At 47.3% G+C, this 19,742-nt stretch overlaps 1 protein-coding gene across 1 annotated transcript in view; it reads left to right on the plus strand.

The window, feature by feature from the left end:
• The first annotated feature begins 9,001 nt into the window (after nucleotides 1-9,001).
• The window catches only part of ank3a (ankyrin 3a), an 86,979-nt gene continuing 76,238 nt past the window's right edge, over nucleotides 9,002-19,742 (plus strand). Inside the window, exon 1 of the mRNA XM_067236045.1 lies at nucleotides 9,002-9,676. Within this exon, the coding sequence (XP_067092146.1) occupies nucleotides 9,611-9,676 (66 nt within the window). The 5' untranslated portion in view covers nucleotides 9,002-9,610. The remainder of the gene's footprint in view (nucleotides 9,677-19,742) is intronic.

Raw genomic sequence — 19,742 nt, forward strand, 5'->3', positions numbered from 1 at the left:
TGGAGATTTGAATTGGGGAAGAGGGGGGGGGGGGGTGAGGGGCGTTGGGGGGTGTCAGATGAGTCTCCCTGTGGACTGAGGAAGAAAAGGGGAAGGGGAAAGGAGGAGAGGGGAGAGGGATAGGAGAGGAGGAGAGGGGAGGAGAATAGAGGAGAGGAGGGGAGGAGAATAGAGGAGAGGAGTGGGAGAGGAGAGGAGTGGGAGAGGAGAGGAGGAGAGGGGAGGAGAATAGAGGAGAATAGAGGAGAGGAGTGGTATAGGAGAGGAGTGGAGTGGAGTGGGAGAGGAGTGGAGTGGGAGAGGAGAGGAGTGGTATAAGAGAGGAGTGGAGTGGAGAGGAGTGGTATAGGAGAGGAGTGGAGTGGAGTGGGAGAGGAGTGGAGTGGGATAGGAGAGGAGTGGGAGAAGAGTGGGAGAGGAGGGGAGTGGGAGAGGTTAGGACTGGGAGAGGAGGGGAGTGGTATAGGAGAGGAGTGGAGTGGAGTGGGAGAGGAGTGGGAGAGGAGTGGAGTGGAGTGGGAGAGGAGGGGATTGGGAGAGGAGGGGAGTGGTTATAGGAGTGGAGTGGGAGAGGAGAGGAGTGGGGAGAGGAGGGGAGTGGTATAGGAGAGGAGTGGAGTGGAGTTGGAGAGGAGAGGAGAGGAGAGGAGTGGAGTGGAGTGGAGTGGAGTGGAGTGGGAGAGGAGAGGAGTGGAGTGGAGTGGAGTGGAGTGGAGTGAAGTGGAGTGGGAGAGGAGTGGAGTGGAGTGGGAGAGGAGAGGAGAGGAGTGGAGTGGAGTGGAGTGGAGAGGAGAGAAGTGGAGTGGGAGAGGAGAGGAGAGGAGTGGGAGAGGAGAGGACAGGAGTGGAGTGGGAGAGAAGAGGAGTGGAGTGGGAGAGAGGAGTGGAGTGGAGTGGAGTGGAGTGGGAGATGAGGGGAGTGGAGTGGGAGAGGGGAGGAGAGGGGGGGAGTTGGAGAGGAGGGGAGTGGAGTGGGAGAGGAGTGGAGTGGGAGAGGGGAGTGGAGTGTGAGAGGTTGGGGAAATGCCTGCTCGTCACACAGGAGTGTTTGATCAAAGGAAAGACTGAGTCACTGCACTTTGCGATTGCCACAACTGCTAAGCTAATACAGTAATTAAAAATCAATTTTTGTGTCTCTACCTACATTCAAATCAAAACAAAATGTATTTGTATAGCCCTTTTTACACGCAAGCATGTCACAGAGGGCTTCACATACGCCCATAGAACTGCCCCTCAACCAACCTAAACCCTCAAGGACATTGAATCTGGCTGGTGTATATTGGTCCAACCGTGAGGATTTCTGTCTTCAACCTGTATTACATAACTTCAATTAATGACCTGTCTTTTTGGATGATTCAAGTTTAATGAGTATAAGAGAGGCAGAATCCAGCACTCCTGAAATGTTGGATTGGCCATGAATATACTCAGAATGATATTTAGACAAAGTCCAGTTTTCAGAACAGAATAAGATTATTTTGGTAAAGAAAACAACAACAGACAATGAGAAGCTTTTGAAGAATTGACAACCAAAAAATTTTTCCCAACTGTTTAACAGACTGTTCAAATCAACTGTTTGATTTGATGACATAAGGATCACACAATGCTATTGTGTAACCTGGAACCTGGAAGATGCCATTTGAAAACAGCCAACTAAATGTTTTGGTCAACTACATTTTCTAACCCGGGAAAAGAAGAATTTGCCTCGTGAAAATGCTCCTAGGATTTTTGTAATTTGAGTGGATTGTTGGATGGGTTAGCCTTAGTTTAGTTGCCTTTTTTGTGTATAAAGTTCTGTACTTGTTATAAGAGGTATTATCTTCACCTTCCTTAGACAAAGACAGCCAGATAGTGTACAGAGCTCTCGCATCTCTCCTCCTTTTCCAGGAAGGGGAGACTGCCATTTATCGCCCACTCAAGCAGCCGAATGTAATTTGTCAGAGATTTAAATAAAGTTATGGCAAAATGTAATGGCACATAATGGAGCTTATTTGCTGAGTAATGGTGACAAGGTATATTTTGTCTCCCAATATAGAATGCAATACTGACGCAATAACACGGGTTACAGTTTCGTTCTACGAAACTATAATCATATTGCACAAATGCTCTTCATGTGATATTTAATATTGAACGCCCTACTATTACAAAATGGGTTCATTGTAATGACTTGAATCTTTACAGTAAAACACCCTACCACCCTATCACACTCTTAGTTTCATTAATAACTGACATGTGAAAAGTTAGTTTTTCCATTTCTGATCTCTATAGCCTGATCTTGCTCCTCGTGCAAAGGCAATTATTTACACAGAACTTGTATTTTGACAAGGGACACCAGGTTTTGATTTGGTTTGTTACAAAGGGTTGTTGTTATTGGTTATGATTTGTTTGTACAGCGGAGCTGTGAAGCGAAGGAGGGACTGCCAAGAGTTGGAGAGGCACGTGACGTGAGATGCAGTTAGCATTCCATCCCATCACTCAACACTAAAACTCCCACTCACTTTCTAGCCAACAGTAGAAAACGACACCCTGAGGAAGGAACGACTAATCTACAATAAAAGCAGCTACACTCTAGAAAAGAAAACTACTTATTTTACGGAGATGAACTTCAGGTGTGTCAAGTTCTCTCTCTTCTAGTTTTGTGGAGCCAGTGAACCTTCATTCATTTTACATTTCGTCATTTAGCAGACGCTCTTATCCAGAGCAACTTACAGTAAGTACAGGGACATTCCCCCCGAGGCAAGTAGGGTGAAGTGCCTTGCCCAAGGACACAACGTCATTCGGCAGAGCCGGGGATTGAACCAGCAACCTTCTGATTACTAGCCCGATTCCCTCACCGCTCTGCCACCTGACTCCCTTCATAGGAATGGTTCAATGTCCAGCCCCAATCAATATCTCCAATATAGCAGTAAACCTGCTTGCAATATAACAGTATTTCTCTCCTTGACAGTTAGACGGCTAGGAACAGCCCATCGTCAATCAGTGTCTCACATACAATCATAATGGGGTCTGCGATTGCCAGTTAAATTGTCTTCTTTGTGACATTCCAGTGATTGATCTCTGAGACATCTTCATCGTCTACTGGTACTTCAGAAGATTGTTGTTCTATGAAAAGTGTAGTAAAAATCATATTTCTGTCATCTTTACGGTCCCAATAATTACATTCGAACATGATTCTTGTTTTTCCCTCCCCTTTCCCCGCTTCTTTCAACCTCTCCATTCCTCCTCTCATCCTCCTTCTCCTCTCTCCTGTCAAGCTCCTTTCAAACTGCTTTGACACAAAAAAGCGAGGTGTTGCGGGACATTGCGTAGTCAGCAGAGGCATGTAAGGCTCTGACACAGGAAGTGAGTAGGCACGTACACTTGTGGACAGTTAATCTCACACACGTACACAGCACACAATGTGTATGGGAGTCAGATGGCTGAGTGGTTAGGGAAGCGGGCTATTAATCAGAAGGTTGCAGTTTCGATTCCCGGCTGTGCAAAATGACATTGTGTCCTTGGGCAAGGCACTTCACCCTACTTGCCTCGGGGGGAATGTCCCTGTACTTACTGTAGGTCGATCTGGATAAGAGCATCTGCTTAAATGTATGTCCAGTTCCTTTGAATAATCACATTTGACACGTTCCAGCGAGGGTAGTTGGCTTCTCACCAAACATCGCGTCCCTCGAAATGCTAAAACATAAAACCATGTGACACTTCTATTGGGAAATGAAAACCGAAAAATCAATGCCTTGCTCTTTGTCATGTTTGCATTCTGTATTCATATTCACACAGCAGCCATTCTGAATATTGTTTCATATAGCACCACAGACCCCGACAAAACAATGTTGTCTGAACAAATATATGAGCTACTGAAACATAGATCCATTTCTTGAGAATAAACACAGGAAAATTTAGCCAAACTGTGCAGATAATGTATGTGGAATTCTGAAGTTCACAGAGGAATGTACGTGTGCACATTTGTGTGTGTCTATAACAAGTTCTTCTCAGTTATATAACTTCAACAATAGAATACATTTTGACCCTTGTCAGTCATCCAACTCTTGTTGGGTTGGAAACAACTCCAGTTGGGCAAGATTCCTCTGTGAGCATGCCAGCTGCAGTTGATGGTTACCTTATTATTCATCAATCTGCCTTGAGCAAAGGCTTTAGAGAATACCAAAAATATTGCCGCAGGTTTCTTTGAATATGTCCCTCCTCCTCCTCCTCCTCCTCTTCTTCTTCTTCTTCCTCCTCCTCCTCCTCCTCCTCCTCCTCCTCCTCCTCCTCCTCCTCCTCCTCCTCCTCCTCCTCCTCCTCCTCCTCCTCCTCCTCCTCCTCTTCTTCTTCCTCTTCCTCTTCCTCTTCCTCTTCCTCTTCCTCTCCTCTCCTCTCCCCTCCCCTCCCCTCCCCTCCCCTCCCCTCCCCTCCCCTCCTCCTGTACCTTTCAATATCTCATCATGCAGTTTGAATGAGAGTTTAAATCCCCTAGCGACCTGAGCTAAATGCCTCTTGGTGTTCCTCTGACAGTTAGAGTGTACGTCTCTTTGTCAGAGGGGGAACACTTGTCCAGGAGTGACCTCCTTACTGGGAAAGTAGGTCTGAGTTGAACCTGTGTTGTGTTCCACTCTCAGCAGACCCTACAGAGAGAAAATTAACTCCATATATCTCTCTACAGAGAGGAACATGTGCTAGTAGATGTGTGTGTGGTGGTAAGAGAGAGAAAGAGAGAGAAAGAGAGAGAGACAGACAGAGAGAGATAAGGGTCTACCTGGCCTCATTTTAGAAGACAAAAATCTATATTTGCAATCCTCCACCCTCGCTTAAAATGCCGGTGAATTTCCAGGGGAATTCCCTTTAGATTTGACTTTTGGATAGGCACACCTGGAGCCTTACACTCAACATGAATCTGAACTTCCTGTTCCTGTTCTGAACTTACTGTTCCTGTCCCATTTTCCTATGTTACGCAACCTCACACTATAGCTCCAGAGACAACATTCATTTCATTGATGAAAACCACAAATCAGTTCGAGCTACTACAACTGACAGTGATTGCAAATACTTAGCTTGTTATGGTCGTTTGTGTCACTTTTGTATCTTCAAAGACTCGCTCCCCTTATTATTAACGCTATTTCGCACTGCGCAATGAGCCATCCATTTACTAAATAAAAGAACAGCGTTGTCGCTGCCAAACTTACAGTAAGTTAGAACATGTCCAGGCCAGTAAAATACCAACGTGGCAGATTTAAAAGGTTTGACACAAGGTTTTTTATGGCGATTTTAAAAAGAGCGGTATTTCATGAATTGACATACTATGCTTTAATGTTTCAGGTACTGTATGTTCAAGATGCAGCACTCGATCTTGGCAACAAGGACTTCTCAGCCAATGGGGAGTCAGTCACGCGGTGAGCAATTATCCAAAGTCTTGCATAAATAACGTGTTATGTCTGGGTCAAACTGAATGGAGAATCAAGACTCAAGCTCCACACACAGATATAGATTTCAGATCAATTCGAGCACACAGTGTTTTTATAAAGGAGCTATTTAGAACATAGGACGTGTGTGTTATTGTATTTGTACTTGACGCCCTTATTGAGTTTGATGGGTGTGGTGATGCATTAGAGATGGTTTCAGGGGGTGTGCTGTTAATCTTGGTGATGATTGATTTCTGGTGATGGGGTCTTGATGGCGATGAACCCCCACAGAGCAGACCCTGTCTTCGGGACCCTGTCTTCGGGACCCTGTCTTCGGGACCCTGTCTTCGGGACCCTGTCTTCAGGACCCTGTCTTCAGGACCCTGTCTTCTGGACCCTGTCTTCAGGACCCTGTCTTCAGGACCCTGTCTTCAGGACCCTGTCTTCGGGACCCTGTCTTCAGGACCAAGCCCCTAGCTAGCCATCTGTCAGTCCCACTCAGCTTCAGCACCCAGGAATTGATCGAGAAGATTCGATCGAAACATGATGAATGCGAGAGGACACTGTGGTTGTTAGGACAGCTTTAAATACCAGCCTATATGTGTCCGAAACGTCCGATTATTTGAACGTTACTGGCCAGTTTCCTGAGCTCAGAATTAGACTCCTCCATTAACACTTAATTCTAAATCAAGTTCTAATTAAACTCTAATCTGTGGTCTAGGAGTAGGACTAGGTATTGCATTGGTATATATGTACTTACACGGTGATCTTAATCTAAAGTTTTGCCACAAGCTATTATTCTACGGTACACTGTGCTCAGATTTGAGTTGACTATCAGTACTACTACAAACACTGGCTATACCAACAGAGAGGACAAACACCACATGGAGAAAGCCTGCTCCAACACGTGCATGTGGAGTGTGATTTGTTTGTGTCATGGCTTGATATCATCAGTAGAGGGCAGGCAGGAGAGGGGAGAGAGATAACCATCTGAGACGAGGAGAGGAGTGGAAGTAGGAATAAAGGGAGGGAGGGAGGGAGGGTGGGAGGGTGGGTGGGAGGGAGGGAGGGAGGGAGGGAGGGAGGGAGGGAGGGAGGGAGGGAGGGAGGGAGGGAGGGAGGGAGGGAGGGAGGGAGGGAGGGAGGGAGGGAGGGAGGGTGGGAGGGTGGGTGGGTGGGAGGGAGGGAGGGAGGGAGGGTAGTCCCTCACGTCCACACCAGTCAGCATTCCACAGAGAAACACCTTCAGATGATCTAAAATTGGACACGTTAGAGTTAATGTGTGTTCTGCATGTAAGAGCAGTTCTGATCACAGATTAAGGACTTGTGTGTGTGTGTGTGTGTGTGCTGGTCGATGTTTCTAAATCACAGGTGACATGTAATTATAGCGCTGCACTTCAAATTCAATGGGTTGAATGGAAATTGAGCAGGAGTGTGGTGGAGATAATCTCAACCACTGCCACAGAGCAGAGAGAAGCGTTACGAAGGATGTTTGCAGACTGCACACTCAGTCTGTCTTCAGCTTCGTCTGCCAGACTGTTTTTCTGTTTTTCCTCTCTCTCTCCCTCCCTCTCTCCTCAACCCCCTACCGCCCTCCTGCTAATGCTACATTATCTGAAGCCACTATGTGGTTCCACCACACCCGGTTTTTCGGAGGATTATTGCTACGAGAGGAGAAATCCGTCTTTTGAAATGGAAATGATCAATCCCCAAACTTTCACATTTCAATTCAGTGTTTGTGAATCCCTACCGGTAACAGGTAAACTGCCAAATGATTATCAAACGTTTATATTTCCTGTGGTGAATTGGGATATTCTGTAGGTATGCCAGCCTAAAACACATTGATACTAAAGAGGGTACACACTTATTATATCAGACTATCGTATTTGAATACTGCTCTTGCTCTGTAAAGTTACCATATCTTACCACAACCTCACATTTCATTTATACAAAACTAAACATGATTAGTATCAATATCCTACATATTGTTGTTTCCTAGTACAAAGTATATTAGTAAATTAGTGGAACGAGTTAGCTGGCTGGCTGAATAATCTCCACTCCCTAGTGACACAACAATTAATGACATTTTCAGATCAGCTAAGGACAGGAGCTAAAATTATAGTCAACCCAACCCCTTTCCCCCACCCCCCTCTCTCTTTCTCTCTCTCCTCTCTGCTTTTCTCTGTCTCTCATTCTCTCTCCCTCTCTGCCAGTAGATCACTTGGGCTTGGCCTGAATGTAGCTCGCTAGCTGGCATTATGTCAGCTCCTTTACTCGGCCAAAGTGTGTGTTTGTTTGTGTGTGTGTGTGTGTCTGTGTGTGGGAGTGGAGGTTGGGGGGTCAGGCAGTCAGTGACAGCCCGGGTTGTTCAGGTGGATGAAGAGATGAGGATGTGGGTGGGTGGGAAGATGTGTATTTATGGTGGTGTGAGTGGTGACTGTCTGCCTGGGCTCCTTGTGAGGGGTGGCAGGCACCTTGTGTTGGCTGGGGATGCCTCCCTCTGCTGGGTCAGTGGCAGGCAGTCAGAGCTGCCTGGCTTGGCTGGCTGGCTGGTGGGTAGTACAGTTAGTAGATTTGAGAGCCCACAGTCTGGGGATAAAGAAGCTGTTGTTTACCACGCGCTGGCGGAGAACAATCACAACAGACCGAGCCCCATCCCTTTATGACCGCTTCACCCTCCCTCTATCCCTTTCTCTCTCTCGCTCTCCTTCGATCTTCCTTCATCATTCGCTCTTTGCCCCTCCTGCTCTCTCTTCCTCTCGCTCTCCCTCCCTCTCTCTGGCTCTCCCTCTCCGTTTTCTCTGGTTGTCTGTCTCTCTCCATTACTGTGCCCTGTGCCCCCCCCTTCTCTTCCCCTGTCTCACTCTGTCATTTTCTCTCTCATCTGTGTCTCTGTGTATTTTTCACGCCTCCCCCCCTCCCTTTTTCTTCTTCCTTCTCTTTCACTTCATTTCTCTCCGTCTAACCCAGAGCTTTTTTGTCCTCTCTCTCCTTCCTCTCTTCCATTCTCCTGTCTTATTAGCTGTTAATGCAGGATTATTAGATCCTGGGGGGGTAACAGGGTGTGGTTAACTCCCTATCCCTCCCTTTCCTTTTCTCTTATTCTCTCTCTCTTTCTAGGTATTTATACTACCGTTCTATTACAGGTTCTCCTTCTCCTTCTCTCCTTCTCCTCGTTCCTCTCCTGGCCAGCCTCAGTAAGTTGATCCTGCTGGCACAAGTACACAGAGATTTCCATTTCTGGAAGGACCTGATGCATCGTGTTCATGACACACTCCCAGATCTCTCCGTCTCCCAGTCCTCTCCAGGTGGGAGTGTGAGTGTGTCAGGAGAGCAGGGTGTCTCACTCGACATGGCGCCCCTCCGAGGAGCAACCCACGACACCCAGTGTTAGTGACAGCCCGGACAAACGTGGAGTCAACCAGCCACTGATTTCAACTCTGCTCTGTCACTCGGCTGTCTGTTTCTCTGTTATTCTCACTCTACCTTTCGTTTTTCTTTTCTTTTTTCTTCTGACACTGTTTGGATCACGCCCCCTCCTCTCTCTCTCTTTCTCTCTCTCTCTGACTCTCTCTCTCTCTCTCTTGCGTGCGCTCTCTGTCTCTCACTAACTCCCTCTCCCTCACTCATTCACTAGCCCCTCTCGTTCTGTGCCTCTCTCTCTTTTTCTCTCTCTCTCTCTCTCTCTCTTTCTCTGTAGCTGGGAGAGTCTCTATCACAGATTAAGAGGGAGTTGTAGACTTCTATCTCCAGTCTCAGGTAGGCGGCACCAGATCCACTGACCAAAAAGGATTATCTACCTTCAAAGGAATACTATCTTTTCTCCCTCTTCTTCTTCCTGTCTTTACTGATCTCAATTATCATCTCCCTCTACTTCCTCACACTCCTTATTTTCTGTCTTCTCTTTCTCTCTCTCTCTCCTTCTTCCACACCCTGCCTCTGAGTGTGGTGAAGAGAACAAGCGCACAGCACAGCAGTGGGAGTGGACCGGAGCGTGTGTGCGCGTGTGTGTTTGTGCGTTTGTGCGTGTGTGTGTGTGTGTGTAAGCGAAGGAGCATCAGCCTTCCCAGTCTCTCACACACTCACACTCCGTGGAACATTCCACCCTTTTGTAAATGGACTTTTCTACGGGGTTTGAAACTGTTCTGAAGAAAGCAACACAGCCAAAGCACCACATGTTGGAATAACAAGCTGGCCAGGAGGAGATTCTAAGTCCCAAGATGAGTGAGGAGGCTAAGGATAAAGGCAGCGGCAAACCAGCACATCGCAAGAAGAAAGGCAAGAAGGTATGTCTTTAAAAAAACAAAAACATTTCTTTTTTTGGCTCCGTAAAAAAGCTGGGTTTGTCGTGGTTTGTTGACAATTAGTCTGTCTAGGTTGCCAGTTCTGTGACGATAAGTTTGAAAGGAGATAACAGTCCCATCTTGTATGTAAATAAAACTAAAGAAAGAGGCTGGATGGTGATTTTGGTGTTTGCATGTCTGGATATGTTTGGGTTTTAATTTGGATTTCTAACAACACTTCACTCAGCACTCGTCTAATTACTTTAGACAACCCTTTGATGTGCATGTCAAAACAAAACAAAATGTAGAACATGGTGTACATTTTCTAAAAGATCTTGAGGGTGTATGTGTGTGTTGCATCTGTGTTCATGTTTGTTGTGACAGTTGAATTTAACTGGGAAGCACCGCCACAGACACAGGTCCCATCTCAAACCAGTCCTGGTGACAACTTACAGGTAGTTCTGGTATTTCCACCACAAACATTTGCAAGAGGAAACATCATTATTACCCAGGCATGCAGGCAGATCTGGGGGCATGCCCAGGGGCTAGGGTGGGGGCAGCAGCAGGCTGTTGTGTCTCCTGAACAGCATCACGTCCACAGCTGCACCGTGAAGCTTTCCTGTTAAAACCCCCTCAGGGGCCAGTGTCTTTCAAATACTTTCATTAAAGGTGTCAACACGGTGTCATACGTCGAAAGCCTTATTGTTGTGTGTGTGTGTGCTCATATCTATGTGTCAGTGCGCCTGTGCTTTGGGAGCCTGCAGTGTCGCTAGCTGTGTCCCGCTTCCTGAGCTGTGTTGTCTGCGAGGCGAGCGAGGCGAGCGAGGCGAGCCTGTGACAGATGAGCCTGCTGGTCATGATCTCTGGGAGCCAGGAGTGAGGGTGTGTTCCTCTCTGGCAGGCAGGGTATACGGACAGTGCTAGACTGGGTTTAGAGTTACCCCTGAGTAAAGGTTTGAGGGTTACAGGCAGTGCTCTAAACCAGGACAGCCTCAGGACATTGGGAATATGGGTTTGAAAGCACAGGTGCCAACAAATATTTATTTCTTTATAATGGCAAGCACAGTAAACAAACCTCCCAAACGTCCATAATCATGAACCCAGCCTAACTGAATGATAACAAACTATCTTATCCTTACCCCTGACTGGCCCAGGTAACTCTATGTTAAATACAGTATTGCGGCTATAATAATAACATAGGTCACAAAGGATCCATTTGTGAGACCTACCACTTGGAAAACCTAAAACAGCACAGTACGGTCATGAATACTGAACGTTGATGATGGCATATCATTGTGAAAAGGTCAATGTCTTCTAATTAATATAATTTTTCATGTAATATACTGTATTTTTGCAGTGTTTCATGTGCATGTGTTCGTGCACAGTATGTGTGAGAGTGTATATTAGGCTAAAATGTCTCTGCGTGTGTGTGTGTTCCAGATTACCATGCCAGATGTGTTAATGATTGTAGCCATGGCAACTAGTTTCTGTTCAGAGCGAGGGATGTAGAGGGCGAGAGAGAGAGAGAGCGAGGAGAGGGGGTGTCATCCTCACCCTGTGGTGATCAGACCAAATCTATATTTCATGAGGCTGTTGACGTGAGAGAGGCTCAAGGATACAATCAAGTATATTTTGACTTGAGGCTAGAGTCTTAGAAAGAATATGACCAGGTAATAAATCAGATAGAAACATAATTCAGTATTTGGGTATGTGTGTCAAACTGCATCAGATCATGGCAACCCCAGCATTCAAAACAAACCAGGAGTGTCCTGAAAAGAACCCCCGAAATTAAATCAGCACTTGGGCAGAAATGTTGATTTTTTCCATTTAACTGATGCCTGCGGTGTCCTGTTCCTTACGACCAGACAGATAGTGGCTTGCTCTGTTTTTTGTCTTAGTGAAATAACTCCATGATGGCGGTGTTTAGAGGATTGGTGATATAAACCCTTTTGTGGAGCAGCCTTCAAAGAGCGACGACACAGAGCCTTGGATGATAACAGCGGGGCTGAGCTGAAACTGCTGACAGATTCTCTCGTGCAGTCCGCTGGAGAACCAGTCAGTTTTGTCTTTCAGATTAGGCTAATGGCCTTGGCACTGACTGTATCCTAAGAGGAATAGGTTACGCTTTGCAGACTGTATCGGGAAGTTGGTGTGTGTGTGTATGTGTGTCAGCCAAGCAACAGAGGCAACAACGGTGGATTTTCACTTTTAAGAACAGAAGTGTTTGTGTCGAAGAGAAATTTCTCCTCACATCACTTTTGTCAAGATTTTGGGTGTGACCGGGCAATCTTACCCTTTTACTTACTCCTACACACACACACACACACACACAGACACACACGCACACACACACACACACACACACACACACACCTCCAGTGGTGTATCCAGGCGGAGGGAGGCGTCGCAGGGCCAAGGCACAGCTGTGTGCCCTGGGGGGAGGGCAGAGAGATCAGCCTGTCAGCCTGGCTGTCAGAGCAGAATCAGGCTGAAATGAACTGTGTCTGTCTCCCACAGCGAGCCCCTCACACGGAGACCAGAGCATAGAGAGAGACATGGGGAGGGAGGGGGAGAGTAAGGCATAAGGATGGATTGAGGGAGAGAGGGAGAGTAAGACTTGGGGAGGGATGGGGGGAGAGAGGGCGGGAGAGTAAGACGGGGGGGGGAGGAATGGAATGGGGGAAAGAATAGACACAGAGAGGGACCTAGGGAGAGAGTGGACGGAAGCAAGAGTGAGTGAGTGAGCGAGAGGTGGTGGAAGTGGAACGAGGGCGATAAAAGAAAGCATGAAAATTGCGAGTGAGGCAGAGCAAGGCATGGAGAGGGAGGCAGAGCAAGGCATGGAGAGTGAGGCAGAGCAAGGCATGGAGAGTGAGGCAGAACAAGGCATGGAGAGGGAGGCAGAGCAAGGCTTGGAGAGGGAGGCAGAGCAAGGCATGGAGAGGGAGGCAGAGCAAGGCTTGGAGAGGGAGGCAGAGCAAGGCATGGAGAGGGAGGCAGAGCAAGTCATGGAGAGGGAGGCAGAGCAAGGCTTGGAGAGGGAGGCAGAGCAAGGCATGGAGAGGGAGGCAGAGCAAGGCATGGAGAGGGAGGCAGAGAGTGGCGAGAAGTAAGAACAGAAAACAACAGAGTGAGGCAGAGCAGAGAGCGAACGAGAGCAGAGAGTGTATATTTACAGCACCATAACCGGCACTAAATCATCGTCAAGCCGCGTGGGTCTGTTGCCATGGTTGTGGTATGGCTGCTTAAAGGCAAGGTACAGAGTGGATGTGTTTGTGTGTGTACAGTAGGGGGTTAATTAATCAACTTCCTCCTAACCCTCGCCCCCAAAGACGGGTGACATTTTCCTCTGGTGCTGTAAGCCAGAGGAGCACAAGGGATTCTTCCTGCTGCAGCACGACAGCCCCAAGGGCAGGAAGTGACCCGGGGAGACCAGGAAGACACCATCTGGACAAACGCCCCAAAGTCTATTGTTGTGAAACATTACAGATTACACCAATATGCTAAGATGTGAATCTATCATACAGATATCCCAATCATATCTCCAACAGGGGTTATGGTGTTAGGGGAGAAAGAAAGCTGAACATTTTCCATGTCCTCTATCCATCACCCAGCTTCTCAACCTTCTCTCATCCCTTCATCCATCCTCCAGTTCAAGCTCTTCTCTGTTCCTCCTTGCCATCGCAGCAGAACAATTTGGACAAATTTCACGCCCTGCTGACTTCCATGCTCAGCAGAGAGAGAGAGGGAGAGAGGTAGAGAGAGAGAGAGGTAGAGAGGGAGAGAGAGAGAGGAAGAGAGAGGATGTTCCGATTTGTCCTCCGCTCAGCAGAGACGAGTCTCACTCTTGGCTCCTCTTTGTGCTTGGCCAGCCCGACGATGATGTCATGCAGGGGAAGGCTGCTGACGACGAATCAGCAAGCAGATAGAGCAAAAACCAGGCCCACGACTCAACCTGCGCTGACACAAGCTTTGATCTCACCCAGCCAGTCCAAACAGTCCCTTTATGCTGTTCCGTAGGCAGATCAAGGAGCTCAAACCTGGGACCTCTCTCCTCCTTCCCTCGAGTGTTTTCCGGAAAGTAATTTTGGTGTAGCCCTCTCTCCCCCTGCCCTGTAAGCCTCCACTGTGTGTGTGTGTGTGTGTGTGTGTGTGTCTGTGTGTGTGTGTCTGTGTGTGTGTGTGCTTTCAGTCAGCTTGCCACTTCACAGGTTCCAGAGACCTGTCGTTCCCAAGACGTGAGTCAGCCAAGACGTGGAAACCCTTTTATCAAGTCTGAGATCTTCTAGAAGGTCTCCTGTCTGCGTTACCACGGCAACGGGCAAATAAAAAAAAAAAAATAAAAAAAAGGGTTGAACAGACAAGACAAAGCTCTATCTTTCCTGAAACATCTTTTCATCCATCACCGGACATTGGTTGTGCTGGATCCTAAGGCTCTGCTACATGTTTCAGCTCACTCGTTTTTGCTGGCAGTATTGATTCTAGGGAGGAAGCTACTTTCCTCTTTCAGAGCCTCCTTGGAACATTCACATCTGTTGTGTGTGTGTGTATGTGTGTGTCGTTTTGTGTGTACACCCTACCTCCCCTACGCCTCTACAACCCTCAGTGTTGACCTGGTTGAGCCAAACAGCCCCCCCCCCCCCAGTCTGAGGGCCGGTGTAACCCTACTCTCTCTCCCCCCGGAGCCGTCCAGAGCCCCGAACCGCTCGGCAGCCCTGGAACCCCAAGCCTGTTCTCAGGCTCTCTGGTGTCGGCTGGGCAACATGATAGGCTGGCTGCTGAGACAGAGATGAGAAGGGAGGGGAATGAGGGGTATGTGGTCTGAGGGGGGGCGGGTCTTTGGCCCCTCCTGCAGGAGGAGGGAGGAAGCCGGAGGCCGTAGATCTAGGGGGTGTTAGGAGATGGAACCTGACCTCAAAGGGAACATCACCTGAGGAAGGCTACTTCATAAGAGGAGGACGGAGGGAGGGACAGGAGAGGGAGAGAAAGAGAGCTCCAGGTGTATGACAGGTCCAGTATCAAAACAGCACTGAGGGGGGAGATCTCTAATACTAACTCTAAACTGACTTGTCAAAAAACGTATGTAAAAAATGTTTTGCAATTACTTATATAAATAAACTAAATATAGTCTGGCGGTAAGAGGACTGACGCAAGGTCCGAAATAGAGGGGAAAGGTAGCGCAGGATTCTCACACACGCGACTAAAAAAAACTTCCAGAGGCATGCGATCCAGATTCTCCGTGGATTTCATGAGCGAACGACCCTATGGAACGCTAACGGCACCGTTCTGTCACCCAACCATGCAGCATCTCAGGGCCTTTTTAAAGACTTCCAAATTAACCATGTCCTGCACTTGTCAGATGCTATTTCTGAACAAAACTCGCTATGTGACTTGTCATATTTAGATGGTATCATTAAAGTCAATCTTTGCTAACTATTGCCGACAGGAGGAATCGGACGAATGACACTGCAGTTGATATCGATGCGTGTGCTAATGGTGTAGACAGCCTGTCTTGATGCGGTTTTCATCTTTTTATCGGCTTGTTGGAAAGTGAGCGGAAAGAAAGCGCCTCTCTGTCATCATTTATATGGTTTGTCTGAGTGATATGCTGCCGACGCACATTACATCTACATTTAGTCATTTAACAGACGCTCTTATCCAGAGCGACTTACAGTAAGTACAGGGACATTCCCCCGAGGCAAGTAGGGTGAAGTGCCTTGCCCAAGGACACAACGTCAGTTGGCATGACTGGGAATCGAACTGGCAACCTTCGGATTACTAGCCCGACTCCCTCACCGCTCAGCCAACTGACTCCCACATTAACCTGAGGCAGCTCCTTTGCCTAATGCTGCCTTGGCTCAAAGTTCATACACAAACACACACACACACACACACACACACTCAAAAGAGTTAATCATTCTGAATCAGAAAAGCCTCGGTTAAGATGTGGCCTCGTGATGAAATCAACATTTGTGGCAGCAATGTATTTCATTCCGTTTCCTGTCAAGCTTAAGTTTGGGGCTGCCCGTGCTCACGCTGAGCGCGATCTCCAGATCCTTCACATCGTCACACAGGCCGTAATCATCTCTCTTCGGAAACGCTAAGACGTGTTTTTCCCTCCGTCGTCTCTTCTTAATTCAACTGATCAGCCGCTTGACAGATCTCATTAGTGGGTATTATAGCCAGAATAATCAAGCAAATCCTGACCATAGAAGTTGAATCCGCTCGTCCCCTTCTATCCCACTAAGATCCTGTCCGAAAATCCCCTCTGAAGACTTTTTTTTAGAGAGCAGGCCTACGCGACACAGAATGCCGTAAAAGATGGACATTTATGTGAAATCGACAGCCAAAAGGACAGCTTCCTCCCTTGTTATCTGATAAGAATGTGATGTCTGTCTCAAACTGTTAAGCCATTATTTGCATAAACCAAACGTAGGAGCCGATTTCAAAGGGAGCAGAAGTCTTTGTTAACTCGATTTCAGCTCGCCTTCTGTGCCTCAGAGACATCTCCCAAGGAGCACGCGGAGTCATCGCATTATCAAGTCACAAGGCCCAAGCCCATCAATAGCAAAGGCGGTTTCCGGCTAAACACAAGGATGGCTTGACTGTACAAACTCAATTAGTGTGATGTTTTGTATGGAAATTCTAAAATCTGGATATTTGAAAATATAACACAGATGGATGCTGCTCGGCATAAAAGTTTATTTGAAAATGTCTAGACAGGGACATCACTGCTTAGAACGGGCATAATCAAATCCATATTGAATAACTCTGCTCAACATTTATGAATCATAAAAACAGACTTGTTGAACAGAATATGTTCTTCACCCTGAGATAAGAGGCATTTTCCTCTAAACTGTGGACGTCCTGATGTCAATACAGGGATACAGCCAATATTGCAATGCACTCTGGAGGATTCGGTCTACAGGCTGTGATCCAAGGTTATGTGCTTACCTTGCACTTTGACAGAGATTGGTTTAAGAAGTGTATTAAGTGCTTGGATATGGAGCTTGTAGAATTATGTTTTGTGTAGATTAAGGATCACACATATACATGCACACACGCACTCACACGCATACACACGAGCGCACACGCACCCACGCACGCACACACACACACACACACACACAGCCAAATACATGGTCAGTCCCAGCCATATAAGGAGAACTCAGCCTTGTAGTATTGGCTGTCTTTCCCCACCCTGCTGTTAGGAGTGGGATGTCTAAGAGAATTAATGGTACCGCACCCTCAATTTGAGCAAAATGGACTTCAATTTCTCCCTAGTCCTCCTACAGCTCCATTACTGTAGTGGCGTGCTCCTACAATGCTGAAAGGGCTGTATTTCGTAATCTCAATGCTGACTTTCCAGCCATATCACATCTTCCTACACGTCTTTATGTAACACCTTCCCCGAATGGTAATTTGACAGGTCAGAGATTTCCGATGTACTTTTTCTACATGATATTGACAATAGGGCACATTGATACCGCAGTCTTAGAAACATGGAATATTGTGGAACGTGGAGACCTGATGCACACAGTAATTGGATGAGCTACACAGAAACAGGGGTTGTGGCCAAACCCTACTTTTGCCAGCCTAGGAAAACCAGCGAACTGATCTCCACTGTGATTTATTCATGACACAAATGGGTATGAACCCTCTTCCTCCTCCTCCTGCTTCTCTCTCTCGTTCCTGCCTTCCCTCTCTTACCCCCCCCCCCCCCTGCTCCCCCATCCACCATCCTGCTTCCTAAGACACCATGACATCATCACCAGACACCCTCCTCCACCCCACCCTCCTCTGTCCTCCACGCTCGCATTAATCACATCATATCAGGAAGTGTCACAGGCGATTCAGCCTCACCGTCTGTGTGTGTGAGGCTCGGCAGTCTAGGACCTCACCGGGCACGCCACGAGGGGTTCCCAGTGAGGACGGCACAGTCTTAAATCCCGGTCCATACCGTCTGTGGGATAATATGCGACTGCCTCCCACAGGCGTTCAACTACAGCATTTTGGCTTGGCGTACACTTCTACATTTGATTTTTTTTTTTATATATTCACCCACAGTCCAAACATGCCCACACATTTACCTAAAAAATAATTTGGTGGATCTTTTTTATCCCGTATTTATGGAAACATGCCTGACAAATGAGAGTCGTGTTGGTTTAGAGTGCAAGCATTGTCTCTGAGGTGTTTCATTAGGGTCCCCACAGACACGTCCATGCAGACACAGCTCTCCCCGGGGTCTCTCATTAACACACTCACACAGACTCAGCAGGGGGCTGTCTCACTCCGCTGTCACACTCCGCATTGACCACAAGCTGTCGTCAGTGACAACAACAGTCCACCACCACTAGAAATTACCTCAGACTCCCCCAAGCCTGACCCAGGGCTCAATCTCTCCTGTAGAGGCTTCACACGGACAACTGTACCACCCAACCCCATTCTTCTCCCCAACCTCTACAAAATAGGGTTAGGGTTAGCCCTAAGCCGAACTCTGCAGTTCCTGAGTGTTACGGCTAATTGGAGAGAGGCAGGCAGGGGGAGGAGCAGGTATTGCGTGTGGAGCACACCTGTGACCTGTGTCTTTGGTCGTTACAGTAAAAGTTGGCCGCTCCCATAAGGGACAGCTCACTTTACAAACACACATAGATTATTCTTTGCTGGCAACCCTTATCTTGTGTTTTACACTTTCCAGTACAGTAAAGGGACAACAATCTAAACATACATAGACCACAAACCACTCTGATTAACAGTCAACTGTACCTGTTATGACCTAGGTCAATGATAGTTTGATTAATGAATCTCGACACACAAGGCAAACCTACATCCACCCTCCACCCATCAATCAAACATCAGTGTGCTTCTGCCTGCTATACACAGGGAAGCAAGAAAGAAAACCTTCAGGGGTTCACACTGGCTCTGTGAAGTAACACATAGACTGACCTCCTTTTTCCCTCTCTCCTCTCCCTTTCCTCATGCTCCTGTTGAATTCATCACTGATGTCTCTCTCTCTCTCTGTGCATATGACAGACACAGCAGTCTACCTATCCATTTGCACTGCACCGACCGAAACACAGACACAAGTCTGGACATCAAAGGGCTCATCATCCTTTGGCTGCCAACAAGCAGTAATCAGTGGCCGACAGACAGAGATTTGTGTGAGTTTGTGTGTGAAGAGGGGTGAGGGTAGTGTGTGTGAGTGAAGGGGCGAGAGTGTGGTGTGTGGGTCTGTGAAACTGCAGGAGTTTGAGAAAATGTGAGCAAGCCCTTAAATCTTCCCCTGCAAGTGTGTGTGCATGCTTGTTTAAGATATATTTTGGGGGGAATTTCTGCCTTTAATATCTGTATAGTGACAGTGAACAATGACAGGAAATGTAGGGCGAGAGACAGATGCAGCAAAGTGGGGTAAGGCCTTTGCCTACATGGTACGCACATTTATCCAGTGAGCCAATGGGGTGCCCCTTCTGCTTGCTTGTTTAAGCCCTTGTGTGTGTTTCTGTGTCTTGATACCTTTCATGAAGCCGCAGCGGAAGCAATGAACACTCTCCACTTGTCCGAGTTGACATCTATTTCCTCTCCTGGCAAGGATGCGTGTTGCTGAAAGCTGCATCTGAAGTACTTCCTGAAGGTCTGCTTCCCCAAGATCCCAAGAGTATGTAAAAGTATAAACAAGCCAGTGTGTGTGTGAAATATGTATTTTGGTCATTGTGTGTGTGCATGTCACTCAACCTTTGTGTGTGTGTGTGTGTGTGTATGTGTTATTCAACCTGTGTGTATGGTAAATGAGCCCTTAATTAAAGTGAAGCTGATAGCTTGTAGAGTGATATGGGTCAGACTGCGCGAATGGCTTCACCTGCTGTTGTTGTTGAGCCTCCTCTCTTTCTCCCTCCCACCATTGCTCGACACCAGCTACTGATACTCCTTTCCAAAACATTAATCAGTGTTTCTGAGTGTCTCATTGCAATGGCACAGCCCCAATTTAAATACAGTTTAAGTTGAATTATCGACATCTGGCAAGACATCATCCAGGGGCTGTAACCAGTGCACATGCATAACGCTGCTGTCA

The sequence above is a fragment of the Osmerus mordax genome, chromosome 5 (assembly GCF_038355195.1).
Source record: "Osmerus mordax isolate fOsmMor3 chromosome 5, fOsmMor3.pri, whole genome shotgun sequence".
NCBI classification, from domain to species: Eukaryota; Metazoa; Chordata; class Actinopteri; order Osmeriformes; family Osmeridae; genus Osmerus; species Osmerus mordax.